Source organism: Falco cherrug, chromosome 1, assembly GCF_023634085.1.
Source record: "Falco cherrug isolate bFalChe1 chromosome 1, bFalChe1.pri, whole genome shotgun sequence".
Classification (NCBI taxonomy): Eukaryota; Metazoa; Chordata; class Aves; order Falconiformes; family Falconidae; genus Falco; species Falco cherrug.
Genome location: NC_073697.1, coordinates 77,043,612 through 77,063,265, shown reverse-complemented (window position 1 = coordinate 77,063,265; position 19,654 = coordinate 77,043,612). Strand labels below are relative to the sequence as shown.

Genomic DNA, 19,654 nt, shown 5'->3' with positions numbered 1-19,654 from the left:
AGAAGTTACCTGTTAAGTTACCTGCATCCAGAGCCTTTAAGTTGGAGTGGAGGTTTTTTTAATTATTATTTTCTAAGCCTGTCTTTGTAAAGATTTGAGATCAAAAGGTCAGAGTTGAGGTGGTTGTTATGAGAGAAGGGTAATAACTCCACTGGTCCCTGATTTTTCTGTTCTTTCAGTTGCCTGAGTAAGCTGAACCTGATACTTTGTGGGTCTTTAATTTCCTCTGCCTAATTTACCTGATGACATGTGGTGCATTGATTGAAGTGCATGGAGGAGCATGTGAAAGAGCTATGTGTTTGGGGGATTCTTATTAGCTCGGGAAGGGCATTGATTTTCATGGCTGTGAAATGTTTTGGCAAGGTATTTCTTAAGACTGTTGTTCTGGTAAGGTCTTGTTCAATCTGTTCTACAAGGTGTTTGTTTCTGAAGCTAAATTTAGTTGAGTGATGAAAGGTGGTGATAGTGATTATTTCTTCCAAGCTATAACCATCCATTAGAGGCTGCGGTATTTACTGATTTGCTATATAATTTGAGGGCCATGACGTTGTAAGACAGCTAGGGTATATGATTGGTGGTGGAGGAAGTTCCCCTTGTCTTGTAGTACATTTGCATGGTGACTTGCTCAAAGATGAGCTCTGTTTCACTGGAGAAGTGTCCCCATCAGTTAAAGGCCTTCTCTAAATTGTTCAGGTAGGGGTTTGAGTGCTTTTACAGCAGATTCAGCACTGTGCCTGCCTATCAGGGTTTTGCAGTGTATTTGGGATAGATGCAGGTTTTGTAGGCGTAGGTGTGATTTTAAAAATCTGTTTGGCTCTGATGGTTGATGCTTCTGTTTCACCCTTGGAAGGGAATTCAAGTATGTAAAAACTTGGCTGTTTTTACCCAGTGTGGGCTAACAAAGATACTACCTTTACCTATACACTGTAATTTACCTACATCAGTGTAGAATCAGAATTATAGGATTTGAAAAATCATCTTTGATGCATATCTCTTGGGAATGGTTGACCTTAATCTCAGGGTTGCTGGATCTCTGTGAATGAATAAAAAGGACTGCAGTTTAAGGTCATATTTAAACTTGGAGGTAAACATTGTAGATCTAAAGGTGTATGAATGTATCATTTGTTTTATGTAGTGCAAGTTTCTGATTAATTGCTTTCTGTATTTTGTAACCAAAAGCTGTCACTATCTGTGCTATAGAAGAAAAGGAAGCGTTTCAGTGTTTTTGGAGGAAGGGCAAGGAAAGAGTGCATAGGCAAACATGCCATTTCTCTGACTAAGCTGCATGCAGGGCACTTTCTGGAAAGACAGGTCTGGTGAAGGTGTGGTTATGAGATTTTCTTTTACAATTTCTGTGCACTGTGCTTTCTGTAAGGGCCACTGTTACAAGTCCATGGACCTATGTATTGTAGGGTGTAACTGGGTGAGTCAGCAGTCCATTGGAACAAGATGCGATCACGCATGAAGTTTTACTTTTGTGAGGCTTTAACATGGGAGGGTTGAAAATGAGTGTTTCTGCTGCTTGTTAAGTGATTTATTTTATTTATAAATGTAAATGGCTAGTTAGAAGCCAGTATGTCTCTTTAGATGGATGATCTTGTAGTATTCTTACACACAGTTTTTGGCTGTTAGTTCACATTTACAGTGTGGAAGGTTTTGGGTTTGGGTTTTTTTCTTGTTTTCAAGTTTTAAGACTTCACTATATTTGATGCATTTGTATTAATGCATCTGTCTTATAGACTGTCTCTTCACAACAAATGTCTTTGCTCTCAACATGTATCTATAATTAAAATAACGAGGAAATTTCTTTTGTTTCCTCACACAACTAAAGCTTAAACTCCGGCACATTTCAGCTACTTATTTCAGGCTACCCAGATGGACTACAAAGAAGCTGAATTAGGCTAAAGGAGTGTGGAAATCCTATGGGATGGGACTTGTCAAGGAGCTCAGCATTGGCTGTTGTACTTTAAAATTCTCCAAGATGGTCAGGTGATTTTTTGGCACTGAGGTCACGCCAGCATCGAACACGTCTTGTAATCCCTTCTGTGGCTTAGGTTGAATTTTACATTTTGGATGCTTCTCAGGCAGCTGGTTTTTGTATTACAGATTTTTGTGCTGTTCATCTCTGGTTAGGCAGGATCCAGATACTATCTTAACTGCTAAATGTAGAAGCTGTTTGGTACTGTCCTTTGGAAGTAAGACTCAATTATCCATCTGGGGGGGGCCTTAAGATGTCTCGAGGTTCCCCAGGTACTCCTTCCTCATACATACACTAGTTTCCTCTGCAAAGGATGCACAATAGTTGAAACAAATGGGCCTGTATTTTACAGATTATTTTTACACAGGAAACAAAAAGATCTAGGCAAAATACACCTTGTTTCCTCGGTTTGATTACTGCTCTGAAGTCTTTGAAGTCTCTAAGCTTGCAAGCACCTGAGCATTCTTCTCTGGATTCCTCACCTCTAGCTTGTTTGTCCTCTGGGTCCTGCTGAGTGCTTGCCCTTGCAGTCAACACCGTTTAGTTCCTGCTTGTTCCTCTCTGGAACTGTGCTCCGTTGTGTTTCTATTCGTAAGCTTCTCAGCCTCTACGTTTTCAAAAGGCCAGATGGAGTACACCCATTTTTTGTCCTTAGTTTGGGTGATTCCTCTGCCATCCCATATTCTTTGCTCTTTGCTGATCTGCAGGTAACTGGTTTAGTAGGGATTTAAGATATTTATTTTTGTAAAGCAAGTGTTATCTGTTTTGTTAGTAATCATTATTAATGCTTCTAGTCATATGAGAACATTTACACTTTCCCCTTTACAAAATTTTGAAGATAACCTTAACACTATATTTATGTGCTCTATGAAGTATACAGACTACGTGAAGAAAATCTAATATCCATACTTTATAACAATTAAAGCCCTGTAAAGTTATCTGGAGTTCTGTGGATTCAGATCTACAGGTCTTCTTTATGCCTTTGTCCTGCTCGTCCTTCATGATTAAACCAGATTTTATTCATCTGTGATTTCAGTTACAAAGGTTCTGGAGCTCATTCAACCACCAGATTGTGTTTGATGTACAGAGAGGCATGAAGCAAGCAGAATGTCCTGTCAGTGGCTACAGAGGGCTTTGATTTACTGACTGAAGTGCTGCTGCAAATAATTGAACTGAAGAACCATTCTTCAGAAATCAAGCTTTGTTCCGTATTGTTTAACTGTAGAAGTAGGGCACTGTCATCTTTCCCCCTTTGCAAATGCAGAAACTACCTAGACTTTAATGGTAAATAGTTTCCATCAGAAGAAGCTGCAGTTTACAGCTAAGTTGTTTTATCTGAAAGAGCTGGTTCTTCCCTTCAGTTTTTTAACCCTTACTTTTGTGTCTGAATATGTTGCTGGCCAGGTCCAAATATCCTGTCACTATCACTGTAACAATTCAGTGACACCTGCATTTACATTTACAGTGCTACATTGCTATTAGACTATTATTAGAATTATAGGTGCTTTCCACTGCTAGAAATATTTACTACCAAGCTTAAATTGTCATTAAAGCATGAATACTATTTCATACTATCAGGCTTACCGCCACAGTGAGTAAAAATACGTTAATAGATGGCATGAAGGAAGATCTCAGTTGTTACAGGAGGGCCAAATTCTTCAATAAGCAGAGCCCTCCATTCTTGTGACGTACATTTTACTGGGAGCTGGAATCAGTCAATAGACGATGAAGACTGGAAATAACTTGAATCATGAAGATTTGCCTTTCTGGAATGGGTGTGTGCATATAGTCGTCTTCAAGGGCAAGGTGCAGTTCAGCTCAGGTTGTTTGAAAGAAAATGCTAGGGGAAATCTAGCTAGCATGTCTGTAGCTCTGAATCAGGAAGGATTTAATTCAGGGTACACATGAGCTGAGTGACTCATTCACAAAAAGATTTGGAGGTGTTTCAGCTTCAAGATCTAAGCTAGACATTATTAAGTGTGGAAGCTGTTGCAACCTCATGACTTCTAGTTTGCTGTGAGAATCAGTGTGTGAAATGTTATCATCCGCTGCCATGATCTGCTTTGACTTCCTGCTTGTGTTCTGCCATAAAATTGAAGGTTCAGTTGCTAAAGCATGATCCCCAACTATGACAGCGACAGGCACATGAATATGTAATAAGTGGTTGAAGAAACAGCTAGAAAGCAATTCCTGAAAGGATTTCCCTATGCTGATCAACGTGAGCTGTTTTAATTAGCTAAGCAGCTGGATTTTAGCTGCTTCTTAACTACATCCTTGCTTGTCCAGACGGTGGGAAGTTGCAGTTGCGGCATTCGTTAAGTGATGCAGGAGCAGACTTGCTTTGCATAGCGATGAGGACTGAATTGTCACTGGACTTAATTACTGGTTCAGGATTACTAGGTTTTGGGGCTGGACCCAAAAGAGAAGTAAAGTTGTACCAGGGTGAGTCTGATTTCCTAGATGACCAGATCTGTACTATTGAGGATGTGATTTATTAGGTGACTAGATGTTCATTAGCCTCCTGTCCCCACAGGGCCATGACAATACCCCATGATTTAGCAGAGAATGTGAGAGGGCATCTTCATTTTATGGAGAAGCCACTGTGCTGCCAGGAGGCTGCCAGCTGCTTTTTTCTGGTGCTTTGATCTCCCAGTGAGCCAGTCTGGATGACCAGTACTAACAGGAAAAAAAAGTGTGGATCAACTGATACTGAAAGGTGAGAAGAACAGTTGACCTGAGGCGTAGCCAGCATTTGGTGATTTGCTGTCAGATTAGCTGCAGAGTCACAGATTTAGGGTTTGGTTTTGTGAGTAGAGGCTGAGCTGCTTACCCCAGGGACTGCTGTTGGCCTCCCCTGCTGTCTGCTCCCCCTGCTCCTCTGGTGTCACCCTGGCGTTCGTGTGGCTCTGCAGCCAGCTGGAGTTGTCAGCCTGTCTGGCTGGAAACTAATCAGGCTGTTTGGGATGGGATTGTGTGGTGTTAGCAAAATCACTGGCTGATCTAGCAGACTTGTGACCATGTCGGCACCGATACAAGAGAGCCGGTGGAAATGGTAAGCATGGGGAAGGCGGGACTACTGGCTGCACAGTGTCCGCTTCTCTTACACTAACGTGGAAACTGCACCTGGAGTCTGCATGTCATGTAGCCTAATTTACACGTATCAGTTGGAGGACTGGGAGTCCTCTCCAATGGAGGCATTGAAGAGGCTGATCACTGGTGGATACGTTTTCAGTTTAGATTCGCTTAATCCACAGGATTAATACAGTTATGTTTTCTGCATCTACATCATGAAGATGGGGTAGTTGTGACTCCTCTGTCCTGACTGTGGGCACTTTTTGGTCAAACTAGTAGGTCTGTCTTTGGCCTGCTGTTGGGGTGGTGGTAAATCTGATCTTTTGCACCACCCTTAATTTAACTATAAAATTACTAAGTCTTTCTGTGACTCAGTCTGGTGAAATCATTTAGGTGGTATTTTAAACATTTTGTGTTTGGAGTAATGTATTCTAATAAGTTTTTAAAACGTTAAGCTGTAGTACACTGGCTGTTATGGCATGACTTTTAAAGTAACTGAGAGGAATATATGATGCCTTTTATTAAACCAGTGTTTTGCCTTACAGTAATTTAAAAGTCAGCTATTTAAAAATTCTTGGCTCATGTTCCAAGTAGTCATAAGACATAAAAAATAACAACCTTTAAACTTTTTTTTTTACTCTGTGTGTGTGAGAGAGACAGGGTTGCTACCCATCACAATTAAAAATATGTTAAAAAGCTTTTACACAGGAGTGTGAACCTAAGGACTGATACTTGAAGAAAAGCTCATATAAGATGATATGAAGGATAAATTTTGAGACTTTGCAGCAGATGTTTCAGTGTATTCATTCTTTTAGAACAAGTGATCATTCTTTTTCAACCCCTCACCCCTCCTCCGGCTTTTGCATATGTCTGGAATGATATATGAAAGAAGTACAGTCAGTTTTCCTGTAGAATATTGTCAGCTTAGGTAACAAAACCAAAGGTCCTGGTTCTGGTAAAAGAAGCAGGCATTGTGGAGGATTGCTCAATTCTTGCAGAGGATCCCATGCAAGCCAACAGGAGACCGGTGGAAGTGGATGAAGGAGAGATGCTGAGACAGGACTGTAGCTTGGGATGTCTTTTGTATCCTAAGCAGTACCACAGCCCGTAGGGCAGAAGACAGTCGATGGCCTGGGGAGACATACGCCCCCACACCCACCCTAAATAGCTATGGGTGTGCTCACAGGCAGGAGGGAGCAGTCACAAGCCAGTACTGTCCGTGCTCTCCAGACACAGATAAAGGCCAGCACTCCTCTGCCTGTTTCTGATCAGCAGCAGAGCTGGCTCATGGTCAGCCAACTGGTGGAGACATGTCTGTAAGGTGCCCTCAGCTGGGCTGGAGCCACTGCTGCTCCTGAAACAGCTAGAAGACATATGGGTGAAAAGGTAGCCTGGAACCTCCTGGCCTCTTTGCACAGCTGATGTGTGACTTGAGTGCTGTCCTGCTCTGGGCACACTCAAATCCCTGCCTGCTTGCTTGGAGGTGCCTGGGTGATTTGAGCTTTATTCCACTTGAAGGACATCTCCTCTCCTATGCTGTGGAAGGCCTGTTCAGGTGACTGATGATAACTTGCATAGTCGCTCTGTTGGGTCAGGAGTCACCCCGCAGGAGTAAGCCTTTAAGAAATACTGTAGCTACACTGAAGTGGCATTTGAAGAGAGGCACTGATCCATGCAAGTTGAAGTGTGGGTGCAAAGCCCCTAATGAGGGAGAGACCATGGTTTAAGTAAGTACAGTTACTCCACTAAACAGTTTACAGCTCTATGCCCAGTCTAGTTTGTGGCAATTTTATTTCCCCAATACACAGACCTAAAATAGGCTTTTGAAGCATTTTCCTGAAGTGTTTATATTTAGAAAACCTGTCCTTGAAACTCAGAAAAAAGCCTGCCAGAAAGAGTGAGTAGGTGTTTAAACAACTTCAAACACACCACTCCAGGTTCTTTATCTTTCAGAAATGGTGACCCATGGGACCCTTTTCATATTACTGCTGACTTAAGTACCCAGCTGCTTTCAGCACAGCATGTACAGCAGCTTACAGATCCCCTCTGAACCTATTGAGTAGGTATGTTTGAGTGCACAGAGGTCCTGACAGAGGTGGGTTAGTACCCCCTTTTGAAGGGCTGTTCCCCCTTTTGAGGTGAAGCTCAACAAAGCTGCTGCCTTGGCTGGAAACAAAGCAGAGTTTGTGCTTTAAATTAACAGTGGGTGAGGTCTAGGATAGATGTGCGGATGTCAGAGGAGCTGCTCTTGTCCACTCCTGTATGCTAAATCGTGTGTGGGATGGATGAATAGTTTGCATCTTCACTTAGTCCATATTAGGTGTGGCTGGGGTGGTGTTGGATCTAATGTTTATCAGAGTCTTTAACATTTTGAAACTTCCTGCTGTCTGCACTGATTTCTTCCAACAACATGAATTAGGATTTTGCTTATGTACATTGCAGGGTGATGTGGGAGCTGCTGCCCTCCACACCCAGGGGCTAGCTATTGTCACACTGTCACCTCAGGTGTACAGATGTAACTGTCAGGGAAGTCTCAATGAGACCAGGATCAGAGGTCCCGCATGGATTAAACTTCTTCCCTCTTCCTTTTTCCTCAACATGTGTGTTTGCAGGGATTTTGTGTGTGCTCTGGCTCATTGCTGTGCTTTGTGGACAGGAGAGGGAGGTGGGAAAGAGGCAGGGACTCCATACAGTAGAGCAATTGCTGCAGCTCCTACTTCATCAAGTAGGAGAATTAAACTCAGTTTGGTTGTCTTAGTTATTTGGATAGCCTTAGAGAAAACGTGTCATTAACTGTGGAGCAGAGAAGGATATTAATAACCTTATCACTTCTGTCTTCGTAAGACAGGACAAGAGACCAGAAATTGTTGCTTGTAGAACAGGGAGGGATTAGCTCAGCATAAGGTATGGGCAGAATCACCAGCTTCCCCAAGAACAGCATCTTATTTAAATTAGTGGGTTTAGTGCACAGCATTATGGAATGTGCAGTCCTTTACAGGGCTTAATAGGGAAAAAAACATTCTATGTCTACTCCTGTTTCCATGTTTTTAAAGGGCTTAAATAACTGTAACCTAAATGTGAATCAGACTCTCCTGGGGAGAGTTTTGCCAAAAGGTTGTTGATGGCTGACCTGTTAATGGAAAGTGGAAAAGAAGAACCATCTGCTAACAGCTTGTTCTGCGTGTGAGCTCATAAATTTTCTAACAGAACCATGTTATCCTGGGTTCTAAATTACACGGATAGTTGCGTACTTGAACTGCCTTGCTCTTGATATATCCATCCTTCAACTTCACTAGGCTGGTTTCATGAAAGGTTTTGCTTCTTTGTTCTTTGCATTTTGATTTTAAAATCCATGGGTCAAAGGGCTCGTGCCACCGGCAGAAAGAACTTAACTTGTTCCTTTTGGTTCTTACTGGTACTTGAATGTGCATACTTCATAATTTCCAAATTTTCTGCTATAAAATAAAGTATATCTTGAATTCTGACTACAGAGAGTGTTTTGCTACTCCAGAAAATTCAGATTCATGTTACCAGACTTCACTTTCCTTCCTGTCTGATATTAAATATGATTAAGATAAAATCCTAAAGACTGTAATTATTCACAATAATGAAAGCAGGAGAATAAAGCTTCAAAAGTGAACATCCAAAAGAGACTTGAGTTACAAGGAATTAAAAAAGGAGTCTGGGGTGCATCTGGGAGGAACATAGAACTGAAAGTGTTTCTTAAAGATAAGGCTGTATTATGATGGGACGTTTTGAAGGAAAATTAGAATCCTTTTCTGCTGACAGCGCACAGTGAAATATGACTGATAGAACTGTTTTCTAACGCAGCTTTGCTAGCTGTGTGGATGGGGGCCAAGCCACATTTGAACTGTTTCTGAAACCAGACAAATAGGCATTGTTTATCCTAGACTAGCCAAACTATTTCAGAGAACAGTTCAGTCAGACCAACATTCATTTCCAGTCTTAATTAGTTTTCAGAATGACTGTAGAGGGAGGACATTTTTCATCCATGTCCTTTTTGACTGTCTCTTTCTTCTCCCCTCCAAATCTCCCTATTCTTCATCCTGCTGGAGTAATTGCAGCCGTCGGTAATTGCAGTGGAAGCGCATGTGGAGCTAAACTGAGCCCTGATGGAGTTGGTGTGCTGCACACCTGCTGCAGGCGGAGTGAGAGCAGTGTTGAAATGCTAATGCCCACCCTGTACTACCATTCCTGCTGTTACACTGCCGCTGAAGGCTGTAGTGGGATGGTTCTGGAAAATACTTGATTAGTATACCTTTCTGTTGTCACTAAGCTATTGTATTAATTTGAACCACTGTCTTAATCATCTTCAGTCTTTAAAAAGACTATTGAAAACTTCCAGAGGCATCTCACCAAGTATTCTTTACCTGCTGTATTTAAAAAAAAAAAAAAAGAGCAAAATAAATCCTTTTCTGAAGCAGTTGTGTGTTGTTTTTTTTAAATCTCTGTAGCTTTGCACAAGTGGCAGGTTATTGATACCATGTTCTTCAAGTTAGCAACAGCTTCTGAAAATGATAATCCCAAGTTAGTTTTGGTTTTTACCTGCAAAAATAGTAAGGACTGCTATATCTGTTAAATAAGACATTCAGAAGAGAAGCATCAGAAACCTCAGTCTTACCAAGGAAACAGATGAGTTGCCAGAAGGAAACATTTTTCTGTCCTTGTGTATCAACAAATTTTTGTTTGTGTTGTCTTCCTGTCTAACCTCACCCACCGAGTTATTACTGAAAAATGCAATCTTAACTGAAAGGGAAGACAAATTGTTAAGTAATTGTTGAAAATATTTAGCAAAGGGCTTGTAGGTTTCTACTCAGCTGTGTAAGATTTATTTACAAGAGTGTTAAGTCATTAAATGCTTATAATCTGAGAATATGCACACCCACATGGGCTTTTCTCCAGGTTTTCCCATCAAATGAGACAGAATGTGAACTTCAACACAGAATCAAGAAAAAATTGTTTTAATAATCGGTTCTCTATCTTTGCAGAGTCTTGCAGCTAAGCTGTAATCTGGTTCTCATTAGAAGGGGTTGGGTATAGTTGTATACTCCGGGAGTTTGGACAAGTTTCTGTAAGATAACAACCTAGGGGAAAAATGTGCTCGGCAAACCCTTTACAATGTAACGGGGAATTTCTGTGTGATGTTAGTTGTTTTCTCTTTGAGACATTAACCACATTGTAATATTTTTTTTCTTCATTAAGCCAAGGACCCTTGTCATCCATAAGAGCAGCAATCAAGAGATGTAAGTCTACTTTTCCTATTCTTTGAGAACCATAATATTGTAAGATTGCTACATCTTTGTTTTTAGTAACTGGTTAACTTTACATGTGAAAACAAAGTAGCAAGCAGGCTTTTGGAGGGCTGTAATTTCTTTCTCTTTTTTTTGCTTCACATAGACCATCCTTTTGCTTTGATGACAGGCTGTTCCTTCTTGCCAGTTACTAATGTTTTCTGATTTACGCACTAATGCATTTGTGCACAGATGTAATTGGTCCATCTCTGAAGAACTTGGGTGACACACAACCAGTTTTTAGTTCACTTGACAAAGCAGAAGATAGTTCTATTTTAGTAGAAACTTGCATCAACTGCTCCTTGACCACAATTAGAGTCATGGTCTGGGCTCACTTTGGAAAACAAAAAATTGTTTATAAATCTTGAATGAAAGTCCAAACTCTTATTCCCTGATTTCATAGTTTATCTCCTTTTTCCCTTTCCCTGCTCATGATATTTCCCAGCAGAGAATTTCTTTAGCTTCATCTTCCAAAGTATTTTACTTTACTGCTGTTTCTTTCTTCTGCTTTTCATTTTTATTTCCTCTCTGTCCACAATTTCCATTTCATATTAATGAAACAACCCTCAGGATTCTGCTATGGGGGAAAATAAATTAGTGTATGTACTACTGATTTGTTTCTCCTGGGCTTATTAGTCAGGGACCCATTAGTATGGATTAGGCTGGAGGCAGTCAAAGGGGATCATGAAAGCATTATTCAGAGCAAATCTTACATGGTGCTTGTAGTTAAAATGCAGCACTTTATCTCTGCTGTTGCTGCCATAGATAGGAAAGTGGAAAACACGGACAGCCTTTTGTGGTGGAGTCAGAAATTGATTCAAGGCTGCCTAAGCCCCAGTACCTTATCTGAGGAAATGTCTAAAAGATCATTAAGCAATTGATACCCGTGTTTTTGAAAATATGGTTGCAAGTGGTACTTTGTTTTGAGGCACAATCAAGTAAAAAAAACCAACCTAGTCAAGAAGCTCTGGCTCATGTTATAACATTATACTTAATATTAATATGTAAATAACTATGATGAAATACAAGTACCGTGTGAATTATTCAGATAATAACCTAGAAAAAAACGTCCATGCAAATATCAAGGCATTGTACATGAAACCATAGTTCTTTGTATGCCAGTAACCATACCTGTGGATGGACCTAAATTAAAAATGGACCCCGAGTAATTCCTAACTCCTCTTGCAATTAATCTGGAAGAAGTATGGCATTCTCTGGAAAAGTGTATTTCCCTAGAAGAGTTAGAAATCTATTTTTATTTCTTAATCACAGCTTCTGTGGGTTCTTTAGCTCTAATTTTCGACGAACATGATGGGTACGTGCAGGGTTTCAACTTTTGAACCTGTGGACAATACTTTATATGGCATTGTATTGATAAGTCTCCCGGTGTCTTGTGGCCAAAGAGGAAGAGGGTTTATTTTCCTTTCAACCACCTTGACTACAACTCTGGATAGAAAGACGGTGTCATTTTGTTTCAATTGTTTGACAGCTCAGTACAATTCAGAAAAGCAAATACGCATGTGAACATGAGATGTGCTCAGGAGTAACTTTTTAATCTCAACTCTTCAAAAGTTACCCCTGGTTTTGTAATAATGATCTCGGGCCAGGACACACCACTAAATCCAGCTCCCACTGAAGTCAGTGAAACTATTTCCATTGATGCCACCACAGCAACATGCACAAGAATGCCAACAAAAGTAAAAAGAGGCAAGCCAAGTGCTGCAGACCAAGGGTAGCAATGGTTTCTCTCACTTCTCCATTCTTACAGAATAGGGTGGCATTAAGGAGCAGGGCTACAGAAGCAAGTTTGCTGCTTTAAAATGTTCGAAGAACCTGCAAGCTTGTTCCATTCTCATTCTATCCTAAGCAAACATCCTTCATTCAGCCACATATTTGCTTGTATACAGCTTGTATGCACTCTGAGGCTGTGGCTTCCCATTTGGCAGTTTTGCAGCCATTTTTGGCTGCGGATTTTGTTTGTTTTTCATTTTTGTTTTGTTTGAGGGCTTCCTAGGTTCTTTTGGCTCTCAGTTCTGTGACCTCATTCTCTCCCCATCTGTACAAACATTTGCGCTGGCATAATGCAGGGAATAGTGCAGAGGCAGGAATATACAGCCCAAGGAAAGGTGTAGGGAGGAGTGAAGTGCCTTCATAAATCATTATTGTAAAATTTGAGTGAAACTACAGGCTTGCTCTAAGGGTGTAGTTATGTAGATTTTATTCAGCACCAATGCCAATCTCTGGTGCACAGCAGTTTGGTCAGCTGTGAAAAGGGTATTTCACCTTACTGGGGGTGGAAAGAGGAATCCCCACCCCCCCCTAGGTTGTTTTTGATCAGTTCCCTCACTGAAGTTGCCCAAAGAAGAGCTGGAGCTGGGAAGCAGAGGCAGGAAACAGAGACCACTCTTGGAGGTAGCACATCCCTTCCCCTGTGCTGCTGGTGATCTGAGCCCAAGGTGAGCAGGTTCAGGGAGATAAAATGGACATAACTGTACAGAAAGTGCTTATTTTTTTATTTAACACTGAATACTAATGTTTGTTCAAAGGGGACAGAGGTCCGTGTTTGGAAAGGAAATTGGGCATCTCCATCTCTTTTAGCTACATTCAAGCATTAAATCAGCCCAGCTCTAATGTCAGACAATCTAACATTTCCCTGAGATGCCTGGAAACAGAACCAAAAGAAAAGGAGCAAGGCCTCCCCCTTGTGCCAAGAAATAGTTCAGGAGAAAAGCTTCAACTCTTACTTCAGAAATGCATGAAATTTTCTGATTTACTATGAACCTCCACTGCTACAGAAATAGTCTAATCAGATTTTGGGTGAAATTAGACTTTTTTTTCTGATGTTGTCTTGAGGATTACCTAATTCTTTTAGTGTTCCCTGAAGAAAGGCCTCCACAGCTATGTAACACACAAAGACTGCAAGCATGGCCTCTTGCACGGGGTCATTCTGGCAGCTCTTTCGGTGTATTGCTTGATAGGTAGGGGAGGGAGTGCTTGCCCACACTTGAAGCTGTCCTTGAGATACTACAATGAATAGCCTTTACTCCTAGGCAGCTATATAGTGAGAAGAATTAAATTCTCAGTCTAATAGTCTACATATTTCATAGGACTGACAGTAGAAATGTCTAGCCTGGTGTTAGAAAAGCATTGAAAGAAGCTGGTTTTTTAAATATTAGCACACATCCTCGTTGTAGGAAGTAATATTATTACTTTAAAACCCACTCATAATAGTTAATATGAATTAACTGAAAAAGTTCATTGGGAGGATCATGTTTACTCACAGCTGCTGGAAGGGACAATAATCAGAAAAATTTGGAGCTTGATTTCTCACAAGGCTTGGGCTATTTGAGGCTATGGTTCCAATTTTTAATGCAAAATTAAACTTGCTTTTAAAACACTCTGCAATGACAAAACTCTTCAGTATTTCATACAGACTTACTAATGGAAACATATGAATATTATTTTGCAATGTCTATATTGTGGAAGCACTCAGTGCTCACAACAGGATGGTATCTCTGAGCAGATCCCTGAATGAAGTTTATAGTTGCCGCTATGCTGCCTTTAAAGATTGCCTGAAAGACTGTAAATTCTAGCCCAACTCTCTTCCAAAGACTCCAAAGTACATGTCAGGCTTCTGTTGCCACCAGCTTGTCTGTAGCATCGTAATTTATGGGCAATACTCATGGTTTTACTTATACAAGCATCTTGATTTCGTATCTTGAAATGCTCTCTGCACCATACTCTGTGTGTGTTTCAAGTAGAAATAACGTATTAAGTGGATTTGACAAGTAGGACCCCAGAGAAGAAACAGCGGAGGAAAAACATTTGAAACATAAGTATATAGCACAAACTCAGTACACTTTACAACTGCACATTCAAAAGTAATTGAATAAAGCCCAGTAAATAGTGCTTGTAAGAAATATGTAGAGAAAATGAACCTGTAAGTGACTAATCTGTCCTCTATTTACAATATTACTGTTAATCCTTTACTTGCTTAAATTCTACTATACTAGGTTAAACACATTTAGATGCCTCTTTGACACTACTGGAAATAAATAGTGACAATGTTATGAGTTGATTTGGCATTTTTTTCTTTTCCCTGATACCAATAAAGTTATAAGATTAAGAAGTGTGGATTTTATGCACTGTTTTTCCTCTCCCACCTTTTAACTGCTTTGCTTATCTTTTACTTAAATACTGCTAAGTATATGCTTCTGAAAATCTCCACAATTCTCACCCTGAACATTTCTCAGTGTGGAAGTTGAGGAGCCAACTGCCTTCAGTTGTCAATATGTCTACGAGCACTAAAATACATTTCCATTGACTCCCCTGATGGAAGAAAGTTTTTTTAAAATCTTAAAGCTGTCATAATTTGAAATCTTGGGGGGGGGGGGGGGGGGGGGGGGGAGGGGGCGGAATTAATAGAATACTTTCTCAAGGCAGTCCACAAAGGGAATGAAGAATAGACTTACAGGATCAAAAGACCGCAAGGCCGGAAAAATGGCGATGGGTGTCTTGTTTTGTTTATAAATCAGTTGTGTGCTCTATTTTAAAAATTCATGTCTTCTCTCATACACTTTTGAATTTAAATTCCTTTCTCTGAAATGGTAAAGGAATAAAAGCCTTACAGGTCTGGGAGCAAGGATTGTTTAGAGAGTTTCTATTTTCTGTTCTCTAGCATTTATGAAACTCCAAGGAATACATGAGAGCAGAAGATGGAGTAGCTTTTACCTCTGTTCCTACTGTGGATTTAAGAACTTCCAAAACAAAAGATGTTCTAAAAGTGTGGATGTAACAAAAATGTGACAGGAAAAAGAGGGGAGTGATTGATGGAAGGAAGGATACTGTCAAGGTCCTTAAGAAATAAATGTTTATATTAAACGGATGCGTACGTGGAAGTAGCTTGATTCCATAAATACTTGGGAGATTTTTTCTCAGCCCCCCCCCCACCCCAAATTGAGCACATTCTAAAAACACATATGATGGCTTGGATATTAGCCCTTTTGAAGAGACATATTTATATCTGCCAGTAAAGTTGTTTTTATATAAATACTTCAGATGTTTTGTTTTCAAGTAAATTCACTTGTTTACTTGAAATTTGAAGTGTGATGGGTTACATAGATACCACGCTGGAGTTCTTTTGCCTATATTAAGAAAGGAAATAGGTCTTTTAGACTTTTTTTAGGCTTTTCATATTTGTTGTACTAACTTGAATAAATAGAAGTCACTTAGAGTTTCACAGGAGAAAACACCATGTAGAATTTATTTGAAAATGAAGAAAGAATGAGATTTTGACAGGTTTATCGATTCAGGTTTACATACCTCATTTCTAATGCACTTACCATTGTAATTCAGCTATACCCCAATCAGATGTACTGAATACATTTACCAAATGAACACTTTCTTCCATCATCTTTGCAAAAGTAATCTTGGAATTAGTTGATTTGGGTCAGTTTGTTTTGTTTTTTAATTCGATGTGTGTATTAGATCATTGCTGTGTTAAGATCTCTCAAGAGGAAAGTGAAGGTGAGGCATAGGGTATTTTTATTAACTTGTTTTAGCCAAACAATTTTTAAAGAACAGGTTTAGGAGATGTGCAGTCATGCACAGAACTTCGCAGTGTGCCTCTTACTGGGATCAATCTGCCTGCCCATGTCTCTTCAGTAGATGGGAGTATAAATTATGGGATCCCAGCTTCTTTGCATCTGTATCAGCTCCTAGGTGTAACACATTGTTTTTGGAAGGGAAAAAGTGCAGACCCAAATAAACCACGTTTTTAAAGTAAATAAAGCATTGAAAAAGATTTGACTTCCCTCTCTTTGTTCCTACAGTGGCTCTTTGTTGAGCCATACAGTGGACATTATCATATTCAGTTATATTCTTCATGGTTAATTTATTGCAAGGGAAACTTCTAAACAGCCATTGTTAAAATCAGCATGAGATTAGAAATGAAATCTGCTTTTATTTTAGTATTTAATGCACTATTGAGAATAGACATTACAGTTGTCCTCTTACAAAGCTGGCACGTGCCCTGTCCTTGCGTGACTAACCCATTTGATCATGGTTTCTGGCACTCTGACGCCTTGGCTTGTTTTCCTTCACCTCCTCGTCCTCTTCTGTAACCCCTTCTTTTTTTTCTCTAGCACTCATGAATAGTGCACATCAAAAATGCCCTGTGGAAGAGGTACGTCTGGCACAATACTATGTGACTCTTGAATCAAGTATGCTTTGCCGATTGCAGCTAATGATTCTGTGATGGCATAGGAACAGCGTAATTGTCAGCTTTTGCACAATAAGACTTTACCACTTCCTAAATTGCACTTGCAATCCAAAATTTGTCCCTCAGATCATTTCCTTTTCTCTCTAAAGAAATCAAAGTGAAAATACAATGTGGCCATTGAAAAAATTATTTGAATGTAAATATGGCAAAAATAGAAAAATGAAGAGGTCAGGATTCACTTCTTTTATGTAACTTAAAACATATGACTTGGAAAAAAAACCCCACAAATGTTACTGATTTTTAATCTACAAGTGGGTAAACTTTAGGAAGTTTCTAGCTGGGAACATTTAATTTTTTCCTTTTACATGAAGGAGGGGGAAATAGCTTCTTAAATTTTGTGCCTTAGTACTTTTCATTTCTCTAAAACAAATGAGATTTAAAAAAGCTTAAAGAATAAATCTCAGAAGTGAGCCATCAAAAGCAAAGCCAGATGTGTTTAACTCTTCTTTTTGTTTTATTCATGGGTTGTTTCAGCTAAAAGAAGTTTCAGCTCCAGGTTCACCACAATGCAGGATGCAGGGACAAGTAGTGAGGAGGAAAGGGGGCAGGACCATCTCTCTTGGTGGTAACTTGAACATATAATGACTTAAGTCATTACGAAATAGCACCCTAAACCTTTTAAAAACTTCTCATATTTAATACAATTATTTTTTTTTTAACTTGGCCACTCTTAAAATCTGGAATTTATGTTCTCCATTTCATTGATAGTGGATTGGTAAGGGCTGTGCTATTATCTTATTGCTGTGACAGTGTATTTTAACCTCTTCAAAACTTTTGTTTCTTTTCTTTAAATAGCTTCTCGGACCTCTAGCCATAGCGAACAGCAGAGGGATAGAAGGTATGATGATGTTTTTTATATTACAATTAGGTGTTACTATAAAACTTGTTAGATTCTGTCACAGTATTGCCTTTTATGGCTTTCTCCTCTAGGGTGTTTCTTTTCTCCTTCTCTCTTTTCTTGGTATGTTTAAAAATAAATTAGGCAGGATAAAATAAATATCATGATTCTTAAACACAAGAGTTTGAGGAGTTTTCTCATCAACTTTTGTGTGTCTTTAAAGAAGAATGTAACCAACTATCAGACCTCTGCAGAACTGTTTTACTTTCCTGACATCTATTTACAGGATCACTTCACAGTGCCAATAAGCACACTTTCAGGTCTCCTTCCAGTTTCTCAAAGGATATTGAGAAAAGAGGTCACCAACCTGGACAGCTGGTGAGCTGAGTCTGCCATTCTTTCAGGTGTCAAGGAACTGTAGCCCTCTTTTTTTAAAAAATTCTTTTTACCGTAATTTTAGAAGTTACACTTCTGCAGGTTTTTTTTTGGGTCAGCAGACAGAAGCTTCTATAGGCTTCATACTCATGAAACTCCTCAAAATATATTTTGTGTAGGACTCTAGATTGATCAGTAGTACTCTGGGGCATGTTCTGGGTACGTGGGCCATCACTGCAGCCTATGCTCTAAGGCAGTTGTTACAGGGATAAAACAGGGGTAGTACCTATAGGTCTTTAACTGCCACAGAAATCCCTATGGTACTGGCTGCTGTAAGGACGTAGGCCCTGCCCCAAAAGCCTGTGAGACTTGCTCTGCCCCACTTTAGCACAGTGGGAGGTTTCCCTCGAGGTCTGAGGATAGACAAGTTTTTAGGTAGCCAGCCAGAAGCATCTGGTTTCTACTGTTTTCATATCGTAGCAGGCTAAGGGCAAACACATGGTTAGTTTTCATTATTTCATGAAGAGTAAGATTTCTTCCATCTGAGTTACATACACTTGTGTTGAAGGACTTTAAGCATGTAAATTATTTCACTGAAGCCAATAAACCTACTTTTTGGCTTAGGCATTTAATTAGGTGCTTTGAATGGAAGCCTAAGTGCTTGTTAGAAAGGTCAGGTAAGTTACTTTGAAAGCAGGGAAAAACACCTCGGGTTCAATCAAAAAGACCTGAACTATTTTGATTTCCCATGTAGAGAAAACCTTGGTCTTTTGTACTTAAAAGAACTATTTTTAAATGGTTTAGGTAATTATTCCACTTTGCCTTCATTTCCAGGCGTCCTGAAATTACAATAGTTGCTGCTGAACCCCTCCGGCCATCCTCCTGGTTTCCAGGTGCAAGCCCTGTTGCTCCTCAAGGATTAGGATTCCCTTCTGCTTCATCTCATGCTCAGTGGAGGAGAAATGAGCATATTCCAGCTGAGGTGAGTGTGAACTTACATGATATGTGTTTGATTTACAAAGGTAAAAAGCACATTAAGTTAGAGAGGAATAGGGTTTTTGCTTGCTTAGGCTTTCATCATATTGGATAAAAGACTATGACAATGTTCTTTTCCTCTGCATATGTTAATTCAATATTTTTAAATTTATGTGCTTTTTATTTGAAGGATCACATCTGGGCGTCCATTAATATTTATCTCTGTTTTGTAGCTTCCACCATCATATGAGCAGGTGATAAAAGAAATCAATCAAGTGCAAGTCAATACAACAAATAACAATAATGCTGCTGCTCCTAGACATACCACTACTTCTGCAACACAAACTGACTTTCCGGAGGAACTAATCAGCCGTTTGCCAGGAAGTAATGTAAAAACTAGTGTGCCTACACACTGGGAATCTGCAGTCTATCCAGGTGAGGCTATTTTGAATTTCTCATTGATGAAACCTTACTCTGTCTCCTGAAGATGTCTTTTATTACTGGTCTGTGCAGCGTTTAATATGAATAACAGTTACATTTCTGTGGATGATTACTTCTGTAAATTTATGTAAAAATTGTGTCTTCTGATGAACTACCGTTGCATTCACAGTCAGATTGTAATTAGATCTTAAATTTTTGCTCAATTCAGCCATAATAACAATTGCTTTAGGGCCAGAGGAGCTCAGATGTTCAATCAGAATAGCAGCAGAGTTACACATTCAGACTGAGAAGTGTGCAAACCAAACTGGGGAAGTTACTGTACTATTCTTTGGTCTAGGTGTTGCTTTCATGCCCCTCATGCTTTAAGCTAACAAGCAGTTTTG

At 39.7% G+C, this 19,654-nt stretch overlaps 1 protein-coding gene across 8 annotated transcripts in view; it reads left to right on the top strand.

The window, feature by feature from the left end:
* SH3D19 (SH3 domain containing 19) overlaps window positions 1–19,654 on the top strand; it is an 86,360-nt gene that overhangs the window by 30,648 nt on the left and 36,058 nt on the right. For 6 of the 8 annotated variants that reach the window (XM_055722979.1, XM_055722801.1, XM_055723041.1 and 3 more), the window contains exons 3-6: window positions 10,274–10,314; window positions 17,438–17,480; window positions 18,690–18,837; window positions 19,064–19,265. In XM_055722979.1, coding sequence (XP_055578954.1) covers window positions 10,274–10,314; window positions 17,438–17,480; window positions 18,690–18,837; window positions 19,064–19,265 — 434 coding nt within the window. Of the gene's footprint in view, window positions 1–10,273; window positions 10,315–16,505; window positions 16,547–17,437; window positions 17,481–18,689; window positions 18,838–19,063; window positions 19,266–19,654 lie in introns of all 8 variants that reach the window. The other 2 variants (XM_055723101.1, XM_055723146.1) reach the window with 1 other exon arrangement.